Source organism: Phocoena phocoena, chromosome 8, assembly GCF_963924675.1.
Source record: "Phocoena phocoena chromosome 8, mPhoPho1.1, whole genome shotgun sequence".
NCBI classification, from domain to species: domain Eukaryota; kingdom Metazoa; phylum Chordata; class Mammalia; order Artiodactyla; family Phocoenidae; genus Phocoena; species Phocoena phocoena.
The window spans coordinates 96751980-96772000 of NC_089226.1; the positions used below are offsets into that span (position 1 = coordinate 96751980).

General features: G+C 45.9%; 1 protein-coding gene across 1 annotated transcript in view; it reads right to left on the reverse strand.

The window, feature by feature from the left end:
• Positions 1-17: 17 nt before the first annotated feature.
• The window catches only part of LRP4 (LDL receptor related protein 4), a 49917-nt gene continuing 29913 nt past the window's right edge, over positions 18-20021 (reverse strand). Inside the window, exons 24-38 of the mRNA XM_065883067.1 lie at positions 19838-19924; positions 19559-19730; positions 18761-18923; positions 18413-18638; positions 17754-18057; positions 16203-16421; positions 15907-16041; positions 14947-15055; positions 9635-9779; positions 9255-9368; positions 8293-8428; positions 5683-5750; positions 5028-5115; positions 3084-3225; positions 18-578 (exon numbers count right to left, since the gene is read on the reverse strand). Of these exons, the coding sequence (XP_065739139.1) occupies positions 246-578; positions 3084-3225; positions 5028-5115; positions 5683-5750; positions 8293-8428; positions 9255-9368; positions 9635-9779; positions 14947-15055; positions 15907-16041; positions 16203-16421; positions 17754-18057; positions 18413-18638; positions 18761-18923; positions 19559-19730; positions 19838-19924 (2441 nt within the window). The 3' untranslated portion in view covers positions 18-245. The remainder of the gene's footprint in view (positions 579-3083; positions 3226-5027; positions 5116-5682; positions 5751-8292; positions 8429-9254; positions 9369-9634; positions 9780-14946; positions 15056-15906; positions 16042-16202; positions 16422-17753; positions 18058-18412; positions 18639-18760; positions 18924-19558; positions 19731-19837; positions 19925-20021) is intronic.

The following is a 20021-nucleotide window of genomic DNA, read 5'->3' on the forward strand; positions in this document are numbered from 1 at the left end:
GCATGAGGTGAGGTTCGTGGTAAAATCCAGGTCTAAATTCTCAGGATGCCCCATCATTTCTTGTGCACAGGTAGTTACGAACCCAGGTGGAAACAGCTCCAGTGGAGGGCTTGGGAGCAGTTACGAGGCGGGAGGAGGCGGCGCAGGACGAGCACACAGGAAAGGGGCCTGCTGTATAAGCGAACTCAGGGACTGAAGCCCACCAAGGAGAAGGAGCAGGTAGGAAGGGAAGGAAACATGGGCGTTTAGACTTGGCTCTCTGAGGAGAGCTTGCGTTCGTGTCTCCAGCCTGTGTCTGGCAGGGAGCCCCGTCTTTCAGGAGTGGCTGCGGTATGGACGCTGCTGCACTCAGACTGCTCTTCCTGCAACAGCTGCTCCGTCTCCATGTCATCCAGGGAGCCAGAGCTGGCCTGGATGGACACGGTGTCTGTCTTCATGCATACATGATCCCGAAGGAGGCCCCCCCGGGAGCTGCGCAGTTGCTTGAGGTCATCCCACTCAGCATCGTCCCCAGACAGGAGGCAGATCCCCTCTACAATCTTGACCTTCTCCTTGGTGTAGTTATGGTCAGGTCCACCCTAGGGTGGGGAGTGGAGAGACACGGTCAGTTGGTTGGCTCTCTGTAAAGGATCTCATGACGAACTTAGAAAGGAAGTGGATGGGCTAAGAGTGGGCATGAAGAGCGCAAAAATCCCACAAACAAATGGGGAAATCTAGTCAGAGCAAATGTATGAGGCTGAGCCTAAAAGGAAAGGAGCAGCTGTGATGATTATTACCATTATCATACAGGGAGGAGGGAGAACCGTGACTTCCGTGAGCCACTCACTGGCTACATCACCTCGGGCAAATTACTGAACATCTCCCAAACTCAGGCTCACCGCTTTAGAGTAACAGTGTCCGTACCTCATAACCAATGGCTGTGAGAGTTAAATGAGGCAATCCACGCAATGCAATTAGTAGGTGCCTGACGCGTAACATGCACTAGATCATGTTAGCTATTATTACGTTGCTAATGGGGTTTATTAATGGGACAGCATGCTAATATACATGATCAGAAGCAATTGACAAAAGCAACTAAATGTGCATTTATTCAAGATTTTAAACTACTTTGGTGCTATTCCTTTTTTTTTTTTTGAAGTATAGTTGATTTACAATGTTAGTTTCTGGTGTACAGCAAAGTGATTCAGTTATATATATATATATATATATACACATATATGGTCAGATTCTTTTCCATTATAGCTTATTATAAGATACTGAATACAGTTTCATGTGCTATTTTATTCTTAATTCTCTTCTTTCTAACTTTCTTAAGAAGAAAAGTTTTAGAAGGTAAGACAGGAGGGCTCTAGAAAACCCTCTTACTTGAGTTCTGTCAATCCACTGGGGGTACTGTAACCTATAAGCTTTTGTGGGAGGTTATTCTGGCTCTACTCCCAGGAGCCTCAGGGCCATTTCCAAGCAACCTGCGATTGTTCCAAGGACAGCCTTAAGTTCCACTCAGGCTTCTCCCTTTATGGATTCCTCAAGGGGTAGCCGTACTCCTGGTTTCTGGGGGATACCAACCAACATGCCGCCACTGCCAAGAGAAAATGGGCCATGGCTTGGGCTCTGTCCCTGGGATGGTGTTCCTGCCAAGAGCCCTGCAACTGCTGCTCTACTTTAGTAACAGTTCAGTTCCACAGATATTTATTGAGCCCCTTCCCTTCAATAAGCAGGATACTTTGATGATTAAACAATATAAAATATGGTCCCTGCCCTCTGGGAGTGACAACTCCCTTGATCAAGGCACGCACACACATGCCCAGTCAGCCAGCACACCCTCCAAGCTGAATTAGTGTCAGATAAGATGCAGACCACTCAGTGTCTTCATCACAGAGACACGTGGGGTAAGTCAGGGAGATGTGGGTGACGTGGCACTAGCAATTTGGGTGATACCACGCCCTCTACAAACACACAGCAACAGGTACCTGAAATCAAGAGGAAATCAGAAGAGAAAGGGTGAAAGACTATCAGAGGGGTGAAAGAGCTGCTGAGGAAAAAGCATACAACAGGAGAAAGAGTCACATGATTTTAATTTCTAACCTAGGGCCCTCATTGGGGTTCTTTTCTGGGGCATCAGACACTCCAGGAACCCAAGAAGCTTCAAGAGTCTTTCTCTCAAAGGTATTCACAGAGAAGGGGTCTGCCATCCCTAAATCTGCAAGCTATCCCTGCAGCTTCTGTGTTGGCTTGTAGTGGATGCTTTGTTTTAATAGGGAAATTCATGGATCCTGAAATCACATGATTATTGTATGAAGTGTATTCATTATGCCCTATAGGTGTGAGGGCTGGCTTTGACTGTGCTAGACAGGCCAAGAGAGTAGATGGGTTAAGTCTCATAAGGGATAATTTCTCATGAAGGGTTACAGGATTTTAGAAAAAAACAAGGGTCATATCAGACTAGGAAAATCTAAGTCCCAGGCTATATTCCCTAGTCAAAACGGGACTATTCTTCACGCCTGAACATTTAGCAAATAAATTTTCACTGCAGCAACAAAGGAGTTAAAAGAACAAAAGCATATAAACTTTCAGAATTCTAGAGAAATCCCTCTAGATTATGTGATAAGAGGAAGAATAGCAGAACTCCAGCCATTCCCAACCACAGGTGCCAAAAGCTTGGATCAGAGGTTAGAAAGGGAGAGTCCAGGAGCTCTTGGGTTTTTTGGTGTTTCCTAGGAGTTTGGGGTTATTTCAGAGGGGCACAGCCTCACTGCTGGGGAATGACAGCTCCAGGAGGGAAGGAACCCCTGAGCCTGGGAAAGTATCTCCTGGCAGGGAGGTGCACACTCACATGCTTTCAGACCTAAAGCTTCTGGGATCTGCTTTCTAACCTTACTCTCACTAGGGCCCCTCAAGCTGCTCCCTCAGAAGTTATAGACCTCTCCAGAAACCCGAATCACATCCCATTCTTCTGTTCACTATAACTTCCAAAACGGTAGATGGACTACCCAGCATCCCTTACTGATCTACTCAGGCAACTGGAGTATAATCCACCCCCGCCCTCCAAAAACAAACTCTTAGATATAAATTTTAATTTTTACCTCTTTCTTATAGCACAGTTGATTGTACATGGCTGGTTTGGGGATTGCTTCAATTTTCACTTCCTGAGTGGAAGTTCGGTAGGAAGGGTTGCTGTAGGTCAGGTTCCCCATTGCAGGATCAGTTAACTTGGATTTTTTGTGTCTTTAGGAGAAAAAGTGATGAGAAATTAGTTCAGATCTGTATGGGGATAATATCTGGGGAAGCTGTAACCCAAGTTGTGGCAGGTAGCCTCTAAGAGGGCCCAGTGGTCCCTGCCTCCTGGTACTCACACCTTCTGAATTCCTGACCCGTGAGTGTGGGCTGGATCTGGTGACTCGCTTCTAATGAACAGAACATGCAAAAGTGAGGGATACTGGATTAGGTTACAAGGAAACTCCTAACAAGGAAACTGGTTTCTATCTTAGTTTGCCCTCTCTCCCTCCCTCCCTCCCCTCTCTCTTACTCTTGCTCTGGGGGAAGCAAGCTGCCATGTTGAAAGCTGTCCTATGGAAAGGCCCACAAGGCAACAAACTGCTGAGGGAGGCCTCTAGCCAACAGCCTGCGAGGAACTGAATCCTTCCCCAGTGAAGCCTCGAGATAAGACCACAACTCTGGCTGATACCTGGATTGCTGCCTTGTAAGACACCTTGAGGCAGAGGCACCCAGCTAATCTGCATCTAGATTTCTTTTTTTGTTTGTTTTTAATTTTATTTGTTTATTATTTTTGGCTGCATTGGGTCTTCGTTGCTGTACACGGGCTTTCTCTAGTTGTGGTGAGTGGGGGCTACTCTTCATTGTGGTGCATGGGCTTCTTATTGCGGTGGCTCCTCTTGTTGTGGAGCATGGGCTCTAGGCGCGTGGGCTTCAGTAGTTGTGGCGCGTGGGCTTCAGTAGTTGTGGCGCGTGGGCTTCAGTAGTTGTGGCTCGCAGGCTCTAGAGTGCAGGCTCAGTAGTTGTGGCACACGGGCTTAGTTGCTCCGTGGCATGTGGGATCTTCCCGGACCAGGGCTTGAACCTGTGCTCCCTGCATTGGCAGGTGGATTCTTAACCACTGCGCCACCAGGGAGGTCCCTGCATCTAGATTTCTGATCCACAGAAACTGTGAGATAATCAGTGGTTGTCATTTTAAGTTGCTAAGTTTCAGGGTAATTTGTTATACAGCAGTAGATAACAAATACACTGAGCTTTAGAGTCAAAACAGACCTACGTTTCAATGCCACTTCTGTTACTTACTGGCTGGGGTATTGGTGGGCATAATCTAAACTTTCTGAGCCTTAGATCCTCATCTGTAAAGTGAGGAATAATAATGCCTGTATTACAAGGTTGTTGTGACATTGACACATATTCATTAAATGGTAGGTGTTACTATTACTGTTGTTGTTGTTAGTAGAAGCTGCTGCAGTAGCAGCAAAATCCTGACATTTTTGCTGCATTTAAAGCATTTAGGAGAAAATATATACAGAGAGGGTCATAAAAGGAAGACTCTAAATTGAATACCACACATTCCACCTTCCCAGGATGATCCCTACCGAGCAATGATGTATCTATCACCCCACATTGTAGTAAAGAGTTGTGTTTGTGTGAAGAGAAGATCATTTCCAGCTTCAGTGGTTTGAGGTAGTGTAGAGTGGTGGTAAAAGCAAAGATGCTAGAGTCAGTAGCAGCTCTGCCTCTTACCGTGTGAACTTGGGTAACACCCTCTGTGTCCTTAGTATCCTAGTCTATAAGGAAAATACCAAGCGTTGCTGTGATCATGAAATGAGGAAACTACTTGGGCTGTGACTGGGGAAGAAGGGTACACATTCAGGTTTCTGCCCTTCCCTTCTGCTGCTCTGACCAGGGATCCAACTTTGAAATGAGGCTGGTCATAGGTGGAATCAGTGAGCTGTCAACTTCAGGAGGTCCCAAACGTGCTAATGGGACATACAGCAAACATACAGCCACTGCAGTGGGGCTGAGGTTACCTGTACAGCATCAAAGCCGCGATCACCACCAGAATAAGCAGAATGCTGAGGAGTCCACCGATGACATAGCTGACATGAAGTCCTTCCCCTAGGAAGAGCAGAAGGACGCTAGGTGGGGACCCCCGACAGTCTTCTAGCTGGTGTGAGGGTTGGGAAGATGGAGGGCTCCTTTTGTAGCTGTTGCATCCCATACCATCTGAGGATGGCTAGGGGCCTCCTTCTCAGAGAAGAGGCCACAGCGGGAGGGGAGGGGGGCTGAGAAGAAACCTATCACTATGTCAGCATCTCATCCCACTTCCACTACTTACTAGCTGTGTGACTTAGAGCAAGATGCTTAACTTCTAAGCCTGTGTTTTCTCATCAGTTAAATGTAAATAATAAATTGCTCAGAGGGCTGGTGGAGATTGAAGGTGAGTGTGTATATACAAATACATATACATACACGCATGCACACATAAATATGGCTTAACAAGTGCCTAGCATACAGAAAGCACTCCATAAGTGGCAGCTATTATGGTTATTCTTTCTATGGATTTAGTCTAAGAAAAGGGTTCATCAACCCCAAAGAGTCCCCATGAAGGTTCTGCAAGATATCAATGGAGACTTAGGTTCCTTACATCTTGTTTTTCAAAACAGTTGGGCACTGAGGGCTTACCTGAAGCAGCAGGTACGGCCTCATTGGAATACGTGCAGAGGCCCAGCCGGGCATCCTTTTCAGAGCATCTGTGGGGCAGAGAAAACTGAATGTGAAGGCTACTTATATTCAACAAAGATCTTGCCTTCTGCCAGGAAATGGGGACAGTCCTGTGAAGGACAGGGCTAAAGGCCTGGGAGTGGGGCTTTCAGATATGAGACTATACCAGACAGGAGATAGCGGAAGCAAGGAGAGGGCAGGACAAGAAAATACAGAGAAATCAGCATGAGCCACTGTCTTCAAGATGCTGTATCATGTTTAAATGTGTTTTAAAATGTGCACTCTTTTTTGTTGTTGTTTTTGGTCATGCAGCTTGTGGGATCCCAGCTCCCTGACCAGGGATTGAACCCAGGCCCTCGGCAGCGAAAGCGTGAAGTCCCAACCGCTAGACCACCAGGGAATTCCCTAAAATATGTACTCTTTAAAGAGGATTCTTTAAAAAGGAGAAGCAGGTTTGGGAGTGAGCTGCAAGAATACGAAGGACATCAATAGCAGACTTCATTAAGCTACCAGCCAAGCAAACCTGGGATTGGATCAAGATTATCACAAGGTCTAGAGAGACTTAAAAAAAAATATTGTTTTTCTTTCCTTCATTCTTTCACAAGGGAATATGCAAGACATCCAGAGGGAGGGCTTGGATAACTAACTTGAAATGCTGAGACGGTAACTCCTTTGTGGCACGTTATGAGCTGGCAATTAAAGACGTGTCCTAAAAGTTTAGAGAAGAGCTACCTGCAGCAGCATCTGAAACCAAGATGTACTGAGTCTTCAGATACAACTCTGACAGGAAGGAAATATCTGAGTAGGGTTCAAAAGTTTTCTAAATAAACCTGAATAAAATCAGATTAATAATGATTGTTAGTGCTTAAAATTTAGTGAGAAAGGTACACGTTTATATCTGTTTGCTTTTCTACATAAACTCTTCTAACAAGAGAAAATGGGGCATATAGAATAAGTTTGATCATGTACAAATCTTATCATTTTAGGGACTTGAGTCTAGTGGTCTTATTTGGAATTATTACTATGTTTCTGCCTTCAGAATTGAAATCACGTGTTAATTATCTTTTAAGCTACTGTTGATATTAAAAATAATATTACAATGAAAAGTGTTCTAATAGAAAAATGCCTGGGAAGATAGACATCAGTATAGTAAGAGTAGGAAATGAAATCACTGTCTCAAAAAGATATCTGCACCCCCATGTTCAATGTAGAATTATTTACAAGAGCCAAAACATGAAAACCACCTAAGTGTCCATCAGTGGATGAATGGATAAAGAAAATGTGGTATAGGTATACAGTGGAACATTATTCAGCCATGAAAAAGAAGGACATTCTGCTAAGTAAAACAAGTCAGACAGTGAAAGACAAATACTATATGATATCACTTATATGTGGAATCTGAAAAAGAAAAAAAAAACCAACTCATAGATAAATTGATACCATACAGATTGGCAGTTGCCAGAGGTTGGGGGTGGACAAAATGAGTGAAGATGGTCAAAAGGCTCAAACTTCCAGTTATAAGATAAGTAAGTCCTGGGGATGTAACGTACATCATAGTGACTATAGTTAACAATACTGTATGTCTGAAAGTTGCTAAGAGAGTAGATTTAAAAAGTTTTCATTATAAGAAAAAAAAAGTATATACGTGTGGTGATGGATGTTAACTGGACTTACTGTGGTAACCATTTCACAATATACACATATATCAAATCAGAAAAAAACACTAAAGGTAATTAATTACACATGAGTACTTATTTCTTTTTTACTCCTATCTGTATTTCCAGATGATTTTTTGCAAAGTGTAAATAAAAAACATATTTATAAGACTTTCTCTAAATGGAATATAACATGATATTTCATCAATTTTAAGATGTGCATTTTTTCTATATTCTAATATCTCTGAGATAGGACTGTGTCTTACAATTAATGGCATCTCACAGTTGCTGTTGGTCATTTTTTCAGTTTAATCTCTCAAATCAGGATGCATTTTAAATTGACAGCACCTTCAGTCTAATGAAATATAATGTTTTACACTTAATTTGAGAGCCATTCATGGTTATGCTTGCTTATTTAATAACGGTGTGTGTGTGTGTGTGTGTGTGTACACATGCACATACATGCATGTGTGTTTGAGTGTTACAGGTCATTATAAACTAAGGTCATCACATCCCTGGGGATGTCCCAAGTTAAAAAGCCACAGCCCAGAGACCACTATGACTTAGTGGCTTCTAAGTAAACTGTAGGACAAGACCACGTGCTAAACTTGTTCTGTGAGAGCAAACGTCACTGAAAGAAAGGAAGAAGGAGGAATGCCAGGCAGAAACTCCTCCTGAGTGATTTCTCTCTAAAGCTCGTCTTAAAGCCTCTTGCCTTCAGAGCTAAAAAAAAGAATTCCTTCCAACAACCTGCAAGTCTAAATATCATCTCCAGTTCCAAGTAGCAGGGACAGGTGGCTAATGATGTGATCTACCTCCCATCTGCCAGAATCATCAAGCTGGGCCTACGGTCTTCTGCTGGCAGGGCATGGCGATTTGAATCAAAGAGCCCCCAATTCCATACTGACCCACTTACCTCCCTTCCACCTCCTCCAGAGATGTGCGGGTCCAGCTGGTAGAAGAACGCAAGGTCGTCGGTAGCGTGTTGGGTAGCACGGGGCTCCTTTCACTTACGCTGGTAGCCCTGGGAGCTGGGGGCACCTGGCCAGGTACTGGAGAGAAAACAAGGACTGGAGTGGATCACTGGAGCCACAAATATCTACATATGGTCCAAGAGTAGCATGTGGAGAATTTGATAAAGCAATTTTTTAGCTGCCCTGATCCTAGGCACCCCTGTTAGATGTCCTTCTTAATACTGTACATAAAAAGGATTTGGTTTCCAATATATATTTTTTAATAAATTTATTTATTTGGCTGCGTTGAGTCTTTGTTGCTGCTCACAGGCTTTCTCTTTCTCTTGTGGCGAGCGGGGACTACTCTGCATTGTGGTGCGCGAGCTTCTCATTGCAGTGGCTTCTCTTGTTGCAGAGCATGGGCTCTAGGCACACGGGCTTCAGTAGTTGTGGCACGTAGGCTCAGTAGTTGTGCCTCACGGGCTCTAGAGCGCAGGCTCAGTAGTTGTGGCGCACGGGCTTAGGTGCACCATGGTATACGGGATCTTCCCGGACCAGGGCTCGAACCTGTGTCCCCTGCGTTGGCAGGCAGATTCTTAACCACTGCACCACCAGGGAAGTCCCAGTTTCCAATATTAATAGCTCCGGATGGGCTAGCTGGCCCACAAAGGGCAGGAAGAGAGGATAATGCACAGGTCACAGTAGGGATCAGGGAATCAGGAGACCTGATTTCCATCCTAGTAAATGCCAGAAGCCAGACAAACCTGGGTCTGTACCATCCCAAAGCTCAAACCCATTGCTCCCAGTCACTCTGCTGTAAGAACCCCTGAGGGGAAATCTCACCCAGAAGAACAAAGCTGAGGCTGCTGATCCCCTGCCCTTCCAAGGGCTCTGCTGTTCCAGGAGGCCAATTAGTCCAACTCACCAAGGGAGCAGGGCCGGCCATCAGGCTCGTCAGGACAGGCACATACAAAGTCTGAGGCTCTGGCAAAGCAGAGGTGGGTGCAGCCGCCGTTGTTCACACCACAGGCATTGGTCCCTGGGAGCAAAGCAGATGTGAATGGCCTGGGGCAGAATCAAGTCTCCTAATTTGACACTTCTCAGAAAGGAGGAGATTCGGGGCTACCTTACTCCCAGGGACTGTGGGGCAGGAGAGGTATAACGACAGGGGGCTGAAAGGTCTAAGAACTTAAGATGTGAACCAAAAGGCTCTCCTGTGGCTCTGTCTTGGTTATTAACCGTCCTCAGGGTGACCAACCAACCCCACCAATGGTAAGGAAGCAGGCTTAGGACCCTGGAGTCCACCTGTCTGCCGCTGAGGGGAAACCACGATGATATCCATGAGTCCCTCCACATTCGCCAACACCGTCTCCTTGTTCCGGCCTGAGTACTTGTCAACACGCTGGATTGACTTGGTCTGCCAGTCTGTCCAGTAGATCCACCTGTCCTGCTACTCAATAGGGAAACCCCAAAAAGAGTAACTATTAATAGGCAGACCCTGGTACAGCTTCCGTGCCTCAGCCCGTGTGTTCCCTCTGTCCAAATGCCCTCTTCTTCCCTTATCCATGTCAGCTCCCATGCATCCCCAAATATGACATTATCCAGGAAATCTCCCCCAGTCCATAGAGAATTCACCATTTCCTCCATGCTGCTCTGAGCTTGTCCTCACTTCCACAGGTGAGTTTCGACACTCCATGGTCATTTATTTACATGTCTATCTGTCCTGCCAGATTAAGTTCTTCAAGAACAAGAATGTGGTTCATTCATCTCTCAATTTCCAGCACTAACACTTAGTCCTCAGTCAGTTGACCCAGTGGCTCAGTGAATAAATAACTTCCTGTACCTAGCAAACAGGAGTAAATTGCAGGGGCCGGGGCGGGGGCAGTCGTTCTAGGTCCCTGTTCTGGGCCCATCACTCAGAGCCCAGGCCCAAGTCCTCTGGTTACTTCTGCAGGGAGCTGCCCTCCAATGTAGAGATCCTGAGATTCTCTACCAGGGGTGGGGAAGAGCAATGTAGGTGGTTCCCCTCCCATCCCTGCAGTATACATCAGAAACCTCAGAGGAAACTTGTAGATTGAAAAACTAAATTCAATATAATCCTGTAGTTTTACATTTGGAGTACGGGGTGGGGAAAAGCCTATCATTAAGTAAAGCCAGACAAAATCTTATTGGCCGGTAGGATATAATGCAGAATACAGATAGAGTGCATGTTTGTCAAAAAGGGACAAAGATTTTTTTAAATTGTTTTATTTTTTAAATTTACTTATTTTGTTTATTCCTTTTTTTTTTTGGCTGCATTGGGTCTTCGTTGCTGCGCGTGGGCTTTCTCAAGTTGAGGTAAGCGGGGGCTACTCTTCATTGCAGTATGTGGGCTTCTCACTGCGGTGGATTCTCTTGTGGAGCATGCGCTCTAGGCACACAGGCTTCAGTAGTTGTGGCACGTGGGCTCAGTTGTTGTGGCTCGCAGGCGTTAGAGCACAGCCTCAGTAGTTGTGGTGCACCGGCTTAGGTGCTCCGCGGCATGTGGGATCTTCCCGGACCAGGGCTCAAACCTGTGTCCCCTGCATTGGCAGGCAGATTCTTAACCACTGTGCCACCAGGGAAGCCCGAGGGACAAAGTTTTTTTTTTTTAACATCTGTATTGGAATATAATTGCTTTACAGTGTTGTGTTAGTTTCTGCTGTATAACAAAGTGAATCAGCTGTATGCATATGTATATCCCCATACATATCCCCTCCCTCTTGCATCTCCCTCCCACCCTCCTTATCCCACCCCTCTAGGTGGTCGCAAAGCACTGAGCTGATCTCCCTGTGCCATGTAGCTGCTTCCCACTAGCTATCTATTTTACATTTGGTAGTGTATATATGTCAGTGCTACTCTCTTACTTCCTCCCAGCTTACCCTTCCCCCTCCCCGTGTCCTCAAGTCCATTCTCTATGTCTGCATCTTTATTCCTGTCCTGCCCCTAGGTTTATCAGAACCTTTTTTTTTTTTAGATTCCATATATATGTGTTAGCATACGGTATTTGTTTTTCTCTTTCTGACTTACTTCACTCTGTATGACAGACTCTAGGTCCATCCACCTCACTACAAATAACTCAATTTCATTTCTTGTTATGGCTGAGTAATATTCCATCATATGTATTTACTACATCTTCTTTATCCATTCATCTGTCGATGGACACTTAGGTTGCTTCCATGTCCTGGCTATTGTAAATAGTGCTGCAATGAACATTGTGATACATGACTCTTTTTGAATTATGGTTTTCTCAGAGTATATGCCCAGTAGTGGGTTTGCTGGGTCATATGGTAGTTCTATTTTTAGCTTTTTAAGGAACTTCCATACTGTTCTCCATGGTTGCTGTATCAATTTACATTCCCACCAACACTGCAAGATGGTTCCCCTTTCTCCACAACCTCTCCAGCATTTATTGTTTGTAGATTTTTTGACGATGGCCATTCTGACGGGTGTGAGGTGATACCTTATTGTAGTTTTGAATTGAATTTCTCTAATGATTAGTGATGTTGAGCATCTTTTCATGTGTTTGTTGGCAATCTGTATATCTTCTTTGGAGAAATGTCTGTTTAGGTCTTCTGCCCATTTTTGGATGGGGTTGTTTGTTTTTTTGATATTGAGCTGCATGAGCTGCTTGTATATTTTGGAGATTAATCCTTTGTCAGTTGCTTTGTTTGCAAATATTTTCTCCCATTCTGAGTGTTGTCTGTTCATCTTGTTTATGGTTTCCTTTGCTGTGCAAAAGCTTTTAAGTTACATTAGGTCCCATTTGTTTATTTTTGTTTTTACTCTAGGAGGTGGGTCAAAAAGGATCTTGCTCTGATTTCAGTCATAGTTTTCTGCCTATGTTTTCCTCTAAGAGTTTTATAGTGTCTGGCCTTACATTTAGGTCTTTAATCCATTTTGAGTTTATTTTTGTGTATGGTGTTAGGAAGTGTTTTTTTTAATTAATTTATTAATTTATTGATTGATTTTTGGCTGCACTGGGTCTTTGTTGCTGTGCATGGGCTTTCTCTAGTTGTGCTGAGCAGGGGCTACTCTTCGTTGCGGTGCATGGGCTTCTCATTGCGGTGGCTTCTCTTGTTGCAGAGCACGGGCTCTAGGTGCGCGGGCTTCGGTAGTTGTGGCACGTGGGCTCAGTAGTTGTGGTTCGCAGGCTGTAGAGCACAGGCTCAGTAGTTGTGGCACACGGGCTTAGCTGCTCCACGGCATGTGGGATCTTCCCGGACAGGGATTGAACCCGTGTCCCCTGCGTTGGCAGGTGGAATCTTAACCACTGCGCCACCAGGGAAGTCCAGGAAGTGTTCTAATTTCATTCTTCTACATGCAGCTGTCCAGTTATCCCAGCACCACTTATTGAAGAGGCTGTCTTTTCTCCATTGTATACTCTTGCCTCCTTTATCAAAGATAAGGTGACCATATGTGCGTGGGTTTATCTCTGGGCTTTCTATCCTGTTCCATTGATCTATATTTCTGTTTTTGTGCCAGTACCATACTGTCTTGATTACTGTAGCTTTGTAGTATAGTCTGAAGTCCAGGAGCCTGAGTCCTCCAGCTCCATTTTTCTTTCTCAAGATTGTTTTGGCTATTCAGGGTCTTTTGTGTTTCCATACAAATTGTGAAATTTTTTGTTCTAGTTCTGTGAAAAATGCCATTGGTAGTTTGATAGGGATTGCACTGAATCTGTAGATTGCTTTGGGTAGTACAGTCATTTTCACAATGTTGATTCTTCCAATCCAAGAACATGGTATATCTGCATCTGTTTGTATCATCTTTAAGTTCTCCCATCAGTGTCTTATAGTTTTCTGCATACAGGTCTTTTGTCTAGGTAGGTTTATTCCTTGGTATTTTTTTGTTGTTGTTGCAGTGGTAAATGGGAGTGTTTCCTTAATTTCTCTTTCAGATTTTTCACCATTAGTGTATAGGAATGCAAGAGATTTCTGTGCATTAATTTTGTATCCTGCTACTTTACCATATTCACTGATTAGCTCTAGTAGTTTTCTGGTAGCATCTTTAGGATTCTCTAAGTATAGTGTCACGTCATCTGCAAACAGTGACAGTTTTACTTCTTTTCCAATCTGGATTCCTTTTATTTCTTTTTCTTCTCTGATTGCTGTGGCTAAAACTTCCAAAACTATGTTGAATAATAGTGGTGAGAGTGGGCAACCTTGTCTTTTTCCTGATCTTAGAGGAAATGGTTTCAGCTTTTCACCATTGAGAATGATGCTGGCTGTGGGTCTGTCATATATGGCCTTCATTGTGTTGAGGTAGGTTCCCTCTATGCCTACTTTCTGGAGAGTTTTATCATAAATGGGTGTTGAATTTTGTCAAAAGCTTTTTCTGCATCCATTGAGATGATATGGTTTTTATCCTTCAGTTTCTTAATAGCTGTATCACATTGATTGATTTGCATATATTGAAGAATCCTTGATTTCCTGGGATAAACCCCACTTGATCATGGTGTATGATCCTTTTCATGTGCTGTTGGATTCTGTTTGCTAGTATTTTGTTGAGGATTTTTGCATCTATGTTCATCAGAGATATTGGCCTATAGTTTTCTTTTTTTGTGACATCCTTGGTTTTGGTATCAGGGTGATGGTAGTCTTGTAGAATGAGTTTGGGAGTGTTCCTCCCGAGGGACAAAGATTTTTAAACGATTGAGAATCCCTGTTTTGGCCCCAAGCTTGGTATACCTTTTTTCCTTTCTTGAATTATTATACAGGGTTAGAACTCTAAAATAGTGACAGCTAATACTAAATAAAATGATTAGAAATAACACGCACTGAGTGCTAGATACTCTGCTAATGCTTTGTGTATATTTCAGGAGGATACTATTATTTTCTGTTTTTTGTTTTTTGCGGTACGTGGGCCTCTCACTGTTGTGGCCTCTCCTGTTGTGGAGCACAGGCTCACGGGCCCAGCTGCTCCGCAGAGTGTGGGATCTTCCTGGACTGGGGCACGAACCCGTGTCCCTGCATCGGCAGGCAGACTCTCAACCACTGTGCCACCAGGGAAGCCCGATGCTATTATTAAACTCATTTATTTTATAAGTAAGTGAAGCTTAGAGAAGTTCACTGTCTTGTCAAAGTTGCATAGTTACTCCATGACACAGGCAGAACTTGAACCCACAGAGCTGGCTCATGGGAGGTACTCACTCAGTAAACACTTACCGACCGGCTACCTGCCTCAAAACTCTGGCTCTCAGCCACTCCACACCTCTGCCCACTAAAGTAAGCTGCCTGAGCTTGCATGCTGGGACCACAGCACTGGGATCAACTGGGGAACTTGTTAAAATGAATATTCCTTGCCCAACCCTCAGGAGGCAGATTCTTTATATCCAGTGCCCGGGAATATGCATTTTAACAAGTTCCACAGTTGACTCCGTACAGCTGTTTGAGAGCCACTCCTTCGAATGTTAGAACATGGGACAGCAGGAGCAGCAGGGCACATAGTGGCAAGGCTTCAGTGTACAAGAATCACCCCTAAAATGAGCTTCCATAGCAAACCTGTTCAGTAGCACCTGGGGCTGAGGCTGCTGATGCAGAACCCCGAGGAAACACCCCTGTCAAGGAGGTTTAGTTACCTCTCTCCTGAGCCAGTACCTGAGTGAGAGCAAAGGGGTGCGACACGTGGCTGACCAAGACCTGCCGGAGCTTCCCACTGAGGTCGGCGCTCTCAATCCGGTCCAGATGGGCATCCACCCAGTAGATCCTGTAAAGGAAAGGAGAAAAGGCAGCTGCTGAAGACACTTGCCAGGTAGCCCAGCCCTGCCCTCAGGGAGCTAGCTGTCCCCTCCTGAGCTGAACTGGCAGGTGCTGTGAGCAGTCAAGTTGACTTGATGAGAGGTCACTGGGAATCCCCAAGCTGAAGAGCAGAACTTGGTTGGTGACTCATAAGTGGGGAGGCCAGGGCTGTTCTGCAGAGGGTAGAAATCTAGTGACCTCGGAGGAGCCAGCCCCCAGTCTCATCTTCAACCACTTGATAACCCTTTGACTCCTACCCAAGAATCAAAGCCCAAATTCTTGTGAACGCCCTTCAAGAAGAGACTCAGTCTACAAAGAGCTCAGTGAAGTTAACAGAAGAAGGCATTCCTCTTCTCCAGTCCAACTCTCCAGGTGACTTTGATCCCCTTCCCTTTTTCTGAGAGCAGAAAGGAGAATTGACTGCTTTGGAGCCTCTTCCTCCCTCTTCTCCTGCCCTCCAGTATTTTTAATCTAGATCAGGAGTTGCAAATTCCAATACCTGATGGGGTCAGGAGAGCAACAAATGCAAAGAATCAGTTAACTGGATGGGGTGTAGTGGGATCTGTGGTCCAGCCAGAGGACATGCTCTGCTAAAGCATTCAAATGAAAAACATGTAAACCAGATAATCCCCGCCTGAGGGTTGAGTGCTGGATTCAGCAACACCTGCTCCAAGAATTTGTGCCCTCATACTTCTCACTGCTCGCTTTTCCCTACCTACCAAGGAGCTTTCTACTTGTTTGTTTTCACTACTTCAATCTCAACCACCCTCTCCTCTGCCCACCTGATTTCCAGGAGGCTGTCTGGGACAGGATTCCCACCTGCGGGTATCATAGTCCAGGGTAAGGCCATTGGGCCAACCCAGGTCTGTGTTGATGAGGACCTTCCGCTCAGAGCCATCCAAGTTCGCCCGTTCAATCTTGGCAATGTGGCCCCAGTCTGTCCAGAAGAGGTACCTGGGACACAAGAGTGCCATCAGCAAGGCATGGGAAGATGGCACCCAGAGGTTGAGAGAATACAGGGACACCCAGATACCATTAATATACAGGCATCTTTCAAGAGCCTCTTCATCAGGCCCTTCTTCCCTGGGTCTCTTTTCTGCTGGCCAAAAACTTACCCCTTCCTGGGGAAAACGGCAATGGCCCGAGGTTCATCCAGGCTGTTGTTAATCAGCACTTTGCGGCAGGAACCATCTAGCCTCGATGCTTCAATGGTATTTCGGCCTGTATCTGTCCAATACAGATTCCTGGCCACCCAGTCCACTGCCAGCCCATCGGTGGTCTTCAGCCCACGTCCGATCACCGTCTCCATGTTGCTGCCATTCAGATCCGCTCGCCTTGGGGAACAGCCCAGGATTGGATGACTGACCAGATCAGCAATAGGCTGATACCCCTTTCATCCATGTTCCCATAACTGGATTCCCACTGTAAGCTCCATAGGGGCAGGGACCAAGTATTTATAAGTACATGCCTCAGCATCTAGCACAGTAGGTATTCAAAATATCTGCCAAATTGAATAAATTATTGGGAGGACAGAGTGTTTCCTGCTGTAAGTAGGGGGCATTTGGGCCCATGTCTTGCCGAAAGACAGGTTAGTAAACCCCATTACACCTTAAGGAGGAGACAAGGATTGCTAGATAGTGATTATGAGAAAGGGCAGATTTTTCCAAAATCTACTGTGCATTTTTATAGCAGTCCTACACCAGGGAATTCAACCTCAGGATGGGGGGCATGTCACACATACACGGGGGACTTTTGTAAACTACATATGCCCACCAGCTCCCAGATTCTAATACACCCCTCAGGGAGAACAAAAGGGAATGCTCCCGTTCTTCTACATGAGAATCTCTGCCATGGTAAAACCCTCTAACTGGTGACAGGGTACCACATTCCTCAGCTGTGTCGGGGTAAAAAATTGAAATAATAATAAATAAAACAAAAAATATTAAAAAATAAAACCCAACACAACCTTGTAAATAATCATAAGCCTTGGCATTTGGCCAGCGTTCCTGCATTATAATACAGATACTTGGTTTGGCTACATGGCCAACTGATCAATGAGTCTTAGAGGGTCACTGGAGCTCCTGCAGAGCCCAACGGTAGAGGTAGAAAGCTCCGGGTCCCCAGCCTGACTTTATCTGTTTGTTTTACATACTGGGCTTCTATTAATCTTTTTTTGTTTAATATTTATTTATTTATTTGGCTGCGCCGGGTCTTAGTTGCGGCATGTGTGTGGGATCTAGTTCTCCGACCAGAGATCGAACCTGGGCCCCCTGCACTGGGAGTGTGGAGTCTTAGCCACTGGACCACCGGGGAAGTCCCTATTAATCTTTAAATAGATAAATTCCCTGGCGGTCCAGTGGGTAGAACTCCACACTTCCACCACAGGGGACACAATCCCTGGTTGGGAAATCCCACAAGCCGAGTGGCGTGACCAGAAAAAAAAAAATCTTGAAACACTTCATAATCTTTAAATAAACAAAAGAAAACAAAAGTTTGAAACTCTGCTGTAAGTGATAACATTATAAAGCATACAGTTCAGGGTCAGAACTCACTATCCAAGTTGCGGAATCACTTAGTCCATTTAGAGGTCAACACAGACAATAACCTCACCTATCAAAGGTCAGAAGCAGGTCTGTGTCTTCTAGAGGTTTCGGGGACCCTCATACCTGATAACATCCAGGAACACATCTGTGTAATAGACCTTTCCATCCACACTGTCATAATCCAGGGAGATGACATTGTTGAGCTCGGGAACGGGCACGTGCACATCTGTGTGGTCGCTGGTGTCCAGTGAGATACGCCGGATGGAGCCGCGGCTGGAGAAGAGCAGGTAGGTCTCAGGAGAGGGGTCACAGGTCTTCCCATCTCCCTTCAGCTGGATGCCAGTGGGGCAGGCACAGGAAAAGCCAGAGGGCCGAGGCAGGCAGAGGTGAGAGCAGCCACCATTTCTCGAACTGCACTTGTTAAAACCTGAGAAAGAGAAGCATGAGTTTTGACACCCAGCCTGGAATATGGTCTGAATCTTATAAAGGCCCTAGGTTTTTGTGCCTGATTTCTGCTATTCTACATAACAGGATTCAGTGCCTGGCAGGGAAGAGGCAGAAGGAGCAGGGGTGTCTCCAGGAGTCCTTCGAGGGTGACAGCACCCTGCTGTTGCAGTACCAGCCATACCCAGAGGGAACACAGCCTGATCCTGCAAGGGGGCTTAGGCAGGTCCCTGTCTCTCGGGTTGTAAAGGCATCTCTGTGCTCTGGATATATCTCTGATGTTGAGATACCCCCAGGAAGTCAGAGGCTCTGGCTTACAGCCCTAGGGGTCTTCTCACCCAGTGGCTGTGCCCTGTCCACAGCCTGGATGTCCATGAGGCCTGGCAGGTTGGACCTCACCAGGATGACATTGCTGCCAGTACCCTTGTCGGCACGGTGGATGCTACGGGTCTGCCAGTCAGTCCAGTAGATATAGGAGTCGAGCAGGGTGAGGCCATATGGGTGCTGCACAGGTGACACCAGGGTGTGCCGACTGGCACCATTCAGATCAGCAGCCTCAATTCGCTGTAGAGGAAGAAGAGGGTGAGGGGTGGCTATCAGAAGACTGGGAGCCCTCAGCGGAGATCCCAAATAGGCCTCTGCCATATCCCCAGGCTTCTGCAAAGCAGCAGGAGCAAGACCCTCACCTCCGTGTGGGCATCAGCCCAGAGCAGTTGGGAGCTGGCCTTGTCCACAGTCAGTCCATTGGGCCACCCTAGGTTGTTGCTGATGAGCACGGTACGGTCTGAGCCATCCATTCCAGACCGCTCTAACTTGGCATTCTCCCCCCAGTCTGTCCAGTACATGAAACTGGGCAAGAAACAATACTAGCTGGTTATTTCCACAGTTCCTGTATACTGTGAGTACTTAACAATATGCCAAACACTGTGAAAAGTATCTACATGCACAGAAGGGAGTTGTTGCTTAATGAATACAGAACTTCAGATTTGCAAGACGAAAAAGTTCTGGAGATCTGTTTCACAATAATGTGAATATACTTAACACTACTGAACTGTACACTGAAAAATGGTTAAGACGGTAAATTTAATGTTACGTTTTTTACAATTCAAAAAAAGTACTTTCCGTGCATTATCCCACTTAATCCTCACAAGGTCCACGGGCATGCATTTTCATTATCGGCTCCGTTTTAAAGGCAAGGAAGCTGAGGACCAGGGAGGTTAAATATTGGACCCAAAGTGACAGACGCAGCTAATAAATGGTGAAGAAATTTGAACCCTGGATTTCTGATTCTGAGGTTCATGCTTTTAACCTCTACACTATACTGCCACCCTGAAAGAAGTCACAAGGAAGTGGAAGTGCCCCAGAGAGGTCAGTCTCAGTGCTCCTTTGAAGCACGCTTGCTCTCCACTGGCCCCCTTCACCCCATCCTTCGCCCCAGCTGAGCCAGCCCATCCCACAGCCTGGAGCCACAGAGCTGCTCTCACCCCATCTCGTGGTACAGTACAATGGCACGGGGGCTGTCGAGGTTCTGCCACACCAACACCTTCCGCATGGACCCGTCCAGGTTGCCTACTTCAATCCGGTTGGTTCCCGTGTCTGTCCAGTACACTTTCCGGCCAATGGCATCCACTGCGAGCCCATCTGTGGTCTGCAGCCCTGCAGGAAGTCAAGACAGCACACTGGCTCGTGCCTTAAAACAGATGGGATATCTCCCCCAGCTCTGTAGCCAGACAGGTGGTCCCCGGGCTGGGAGCAAGGCCCACCTGTGGTGATGATGTCCTCGTGCTGTGAGCCATCCAGATTGGCACGGCTGATCCTGTGCAGCGTGCTGTCTGACCAGTACACTCTTCCTGGAAAGGGAAGCCTTGGCTCAGCCTGGACTTTCACCCCGCCCCCCAAAGGAACACACACAGCTAACATGCCCTGAGACACCAGGGCATGTCAGAG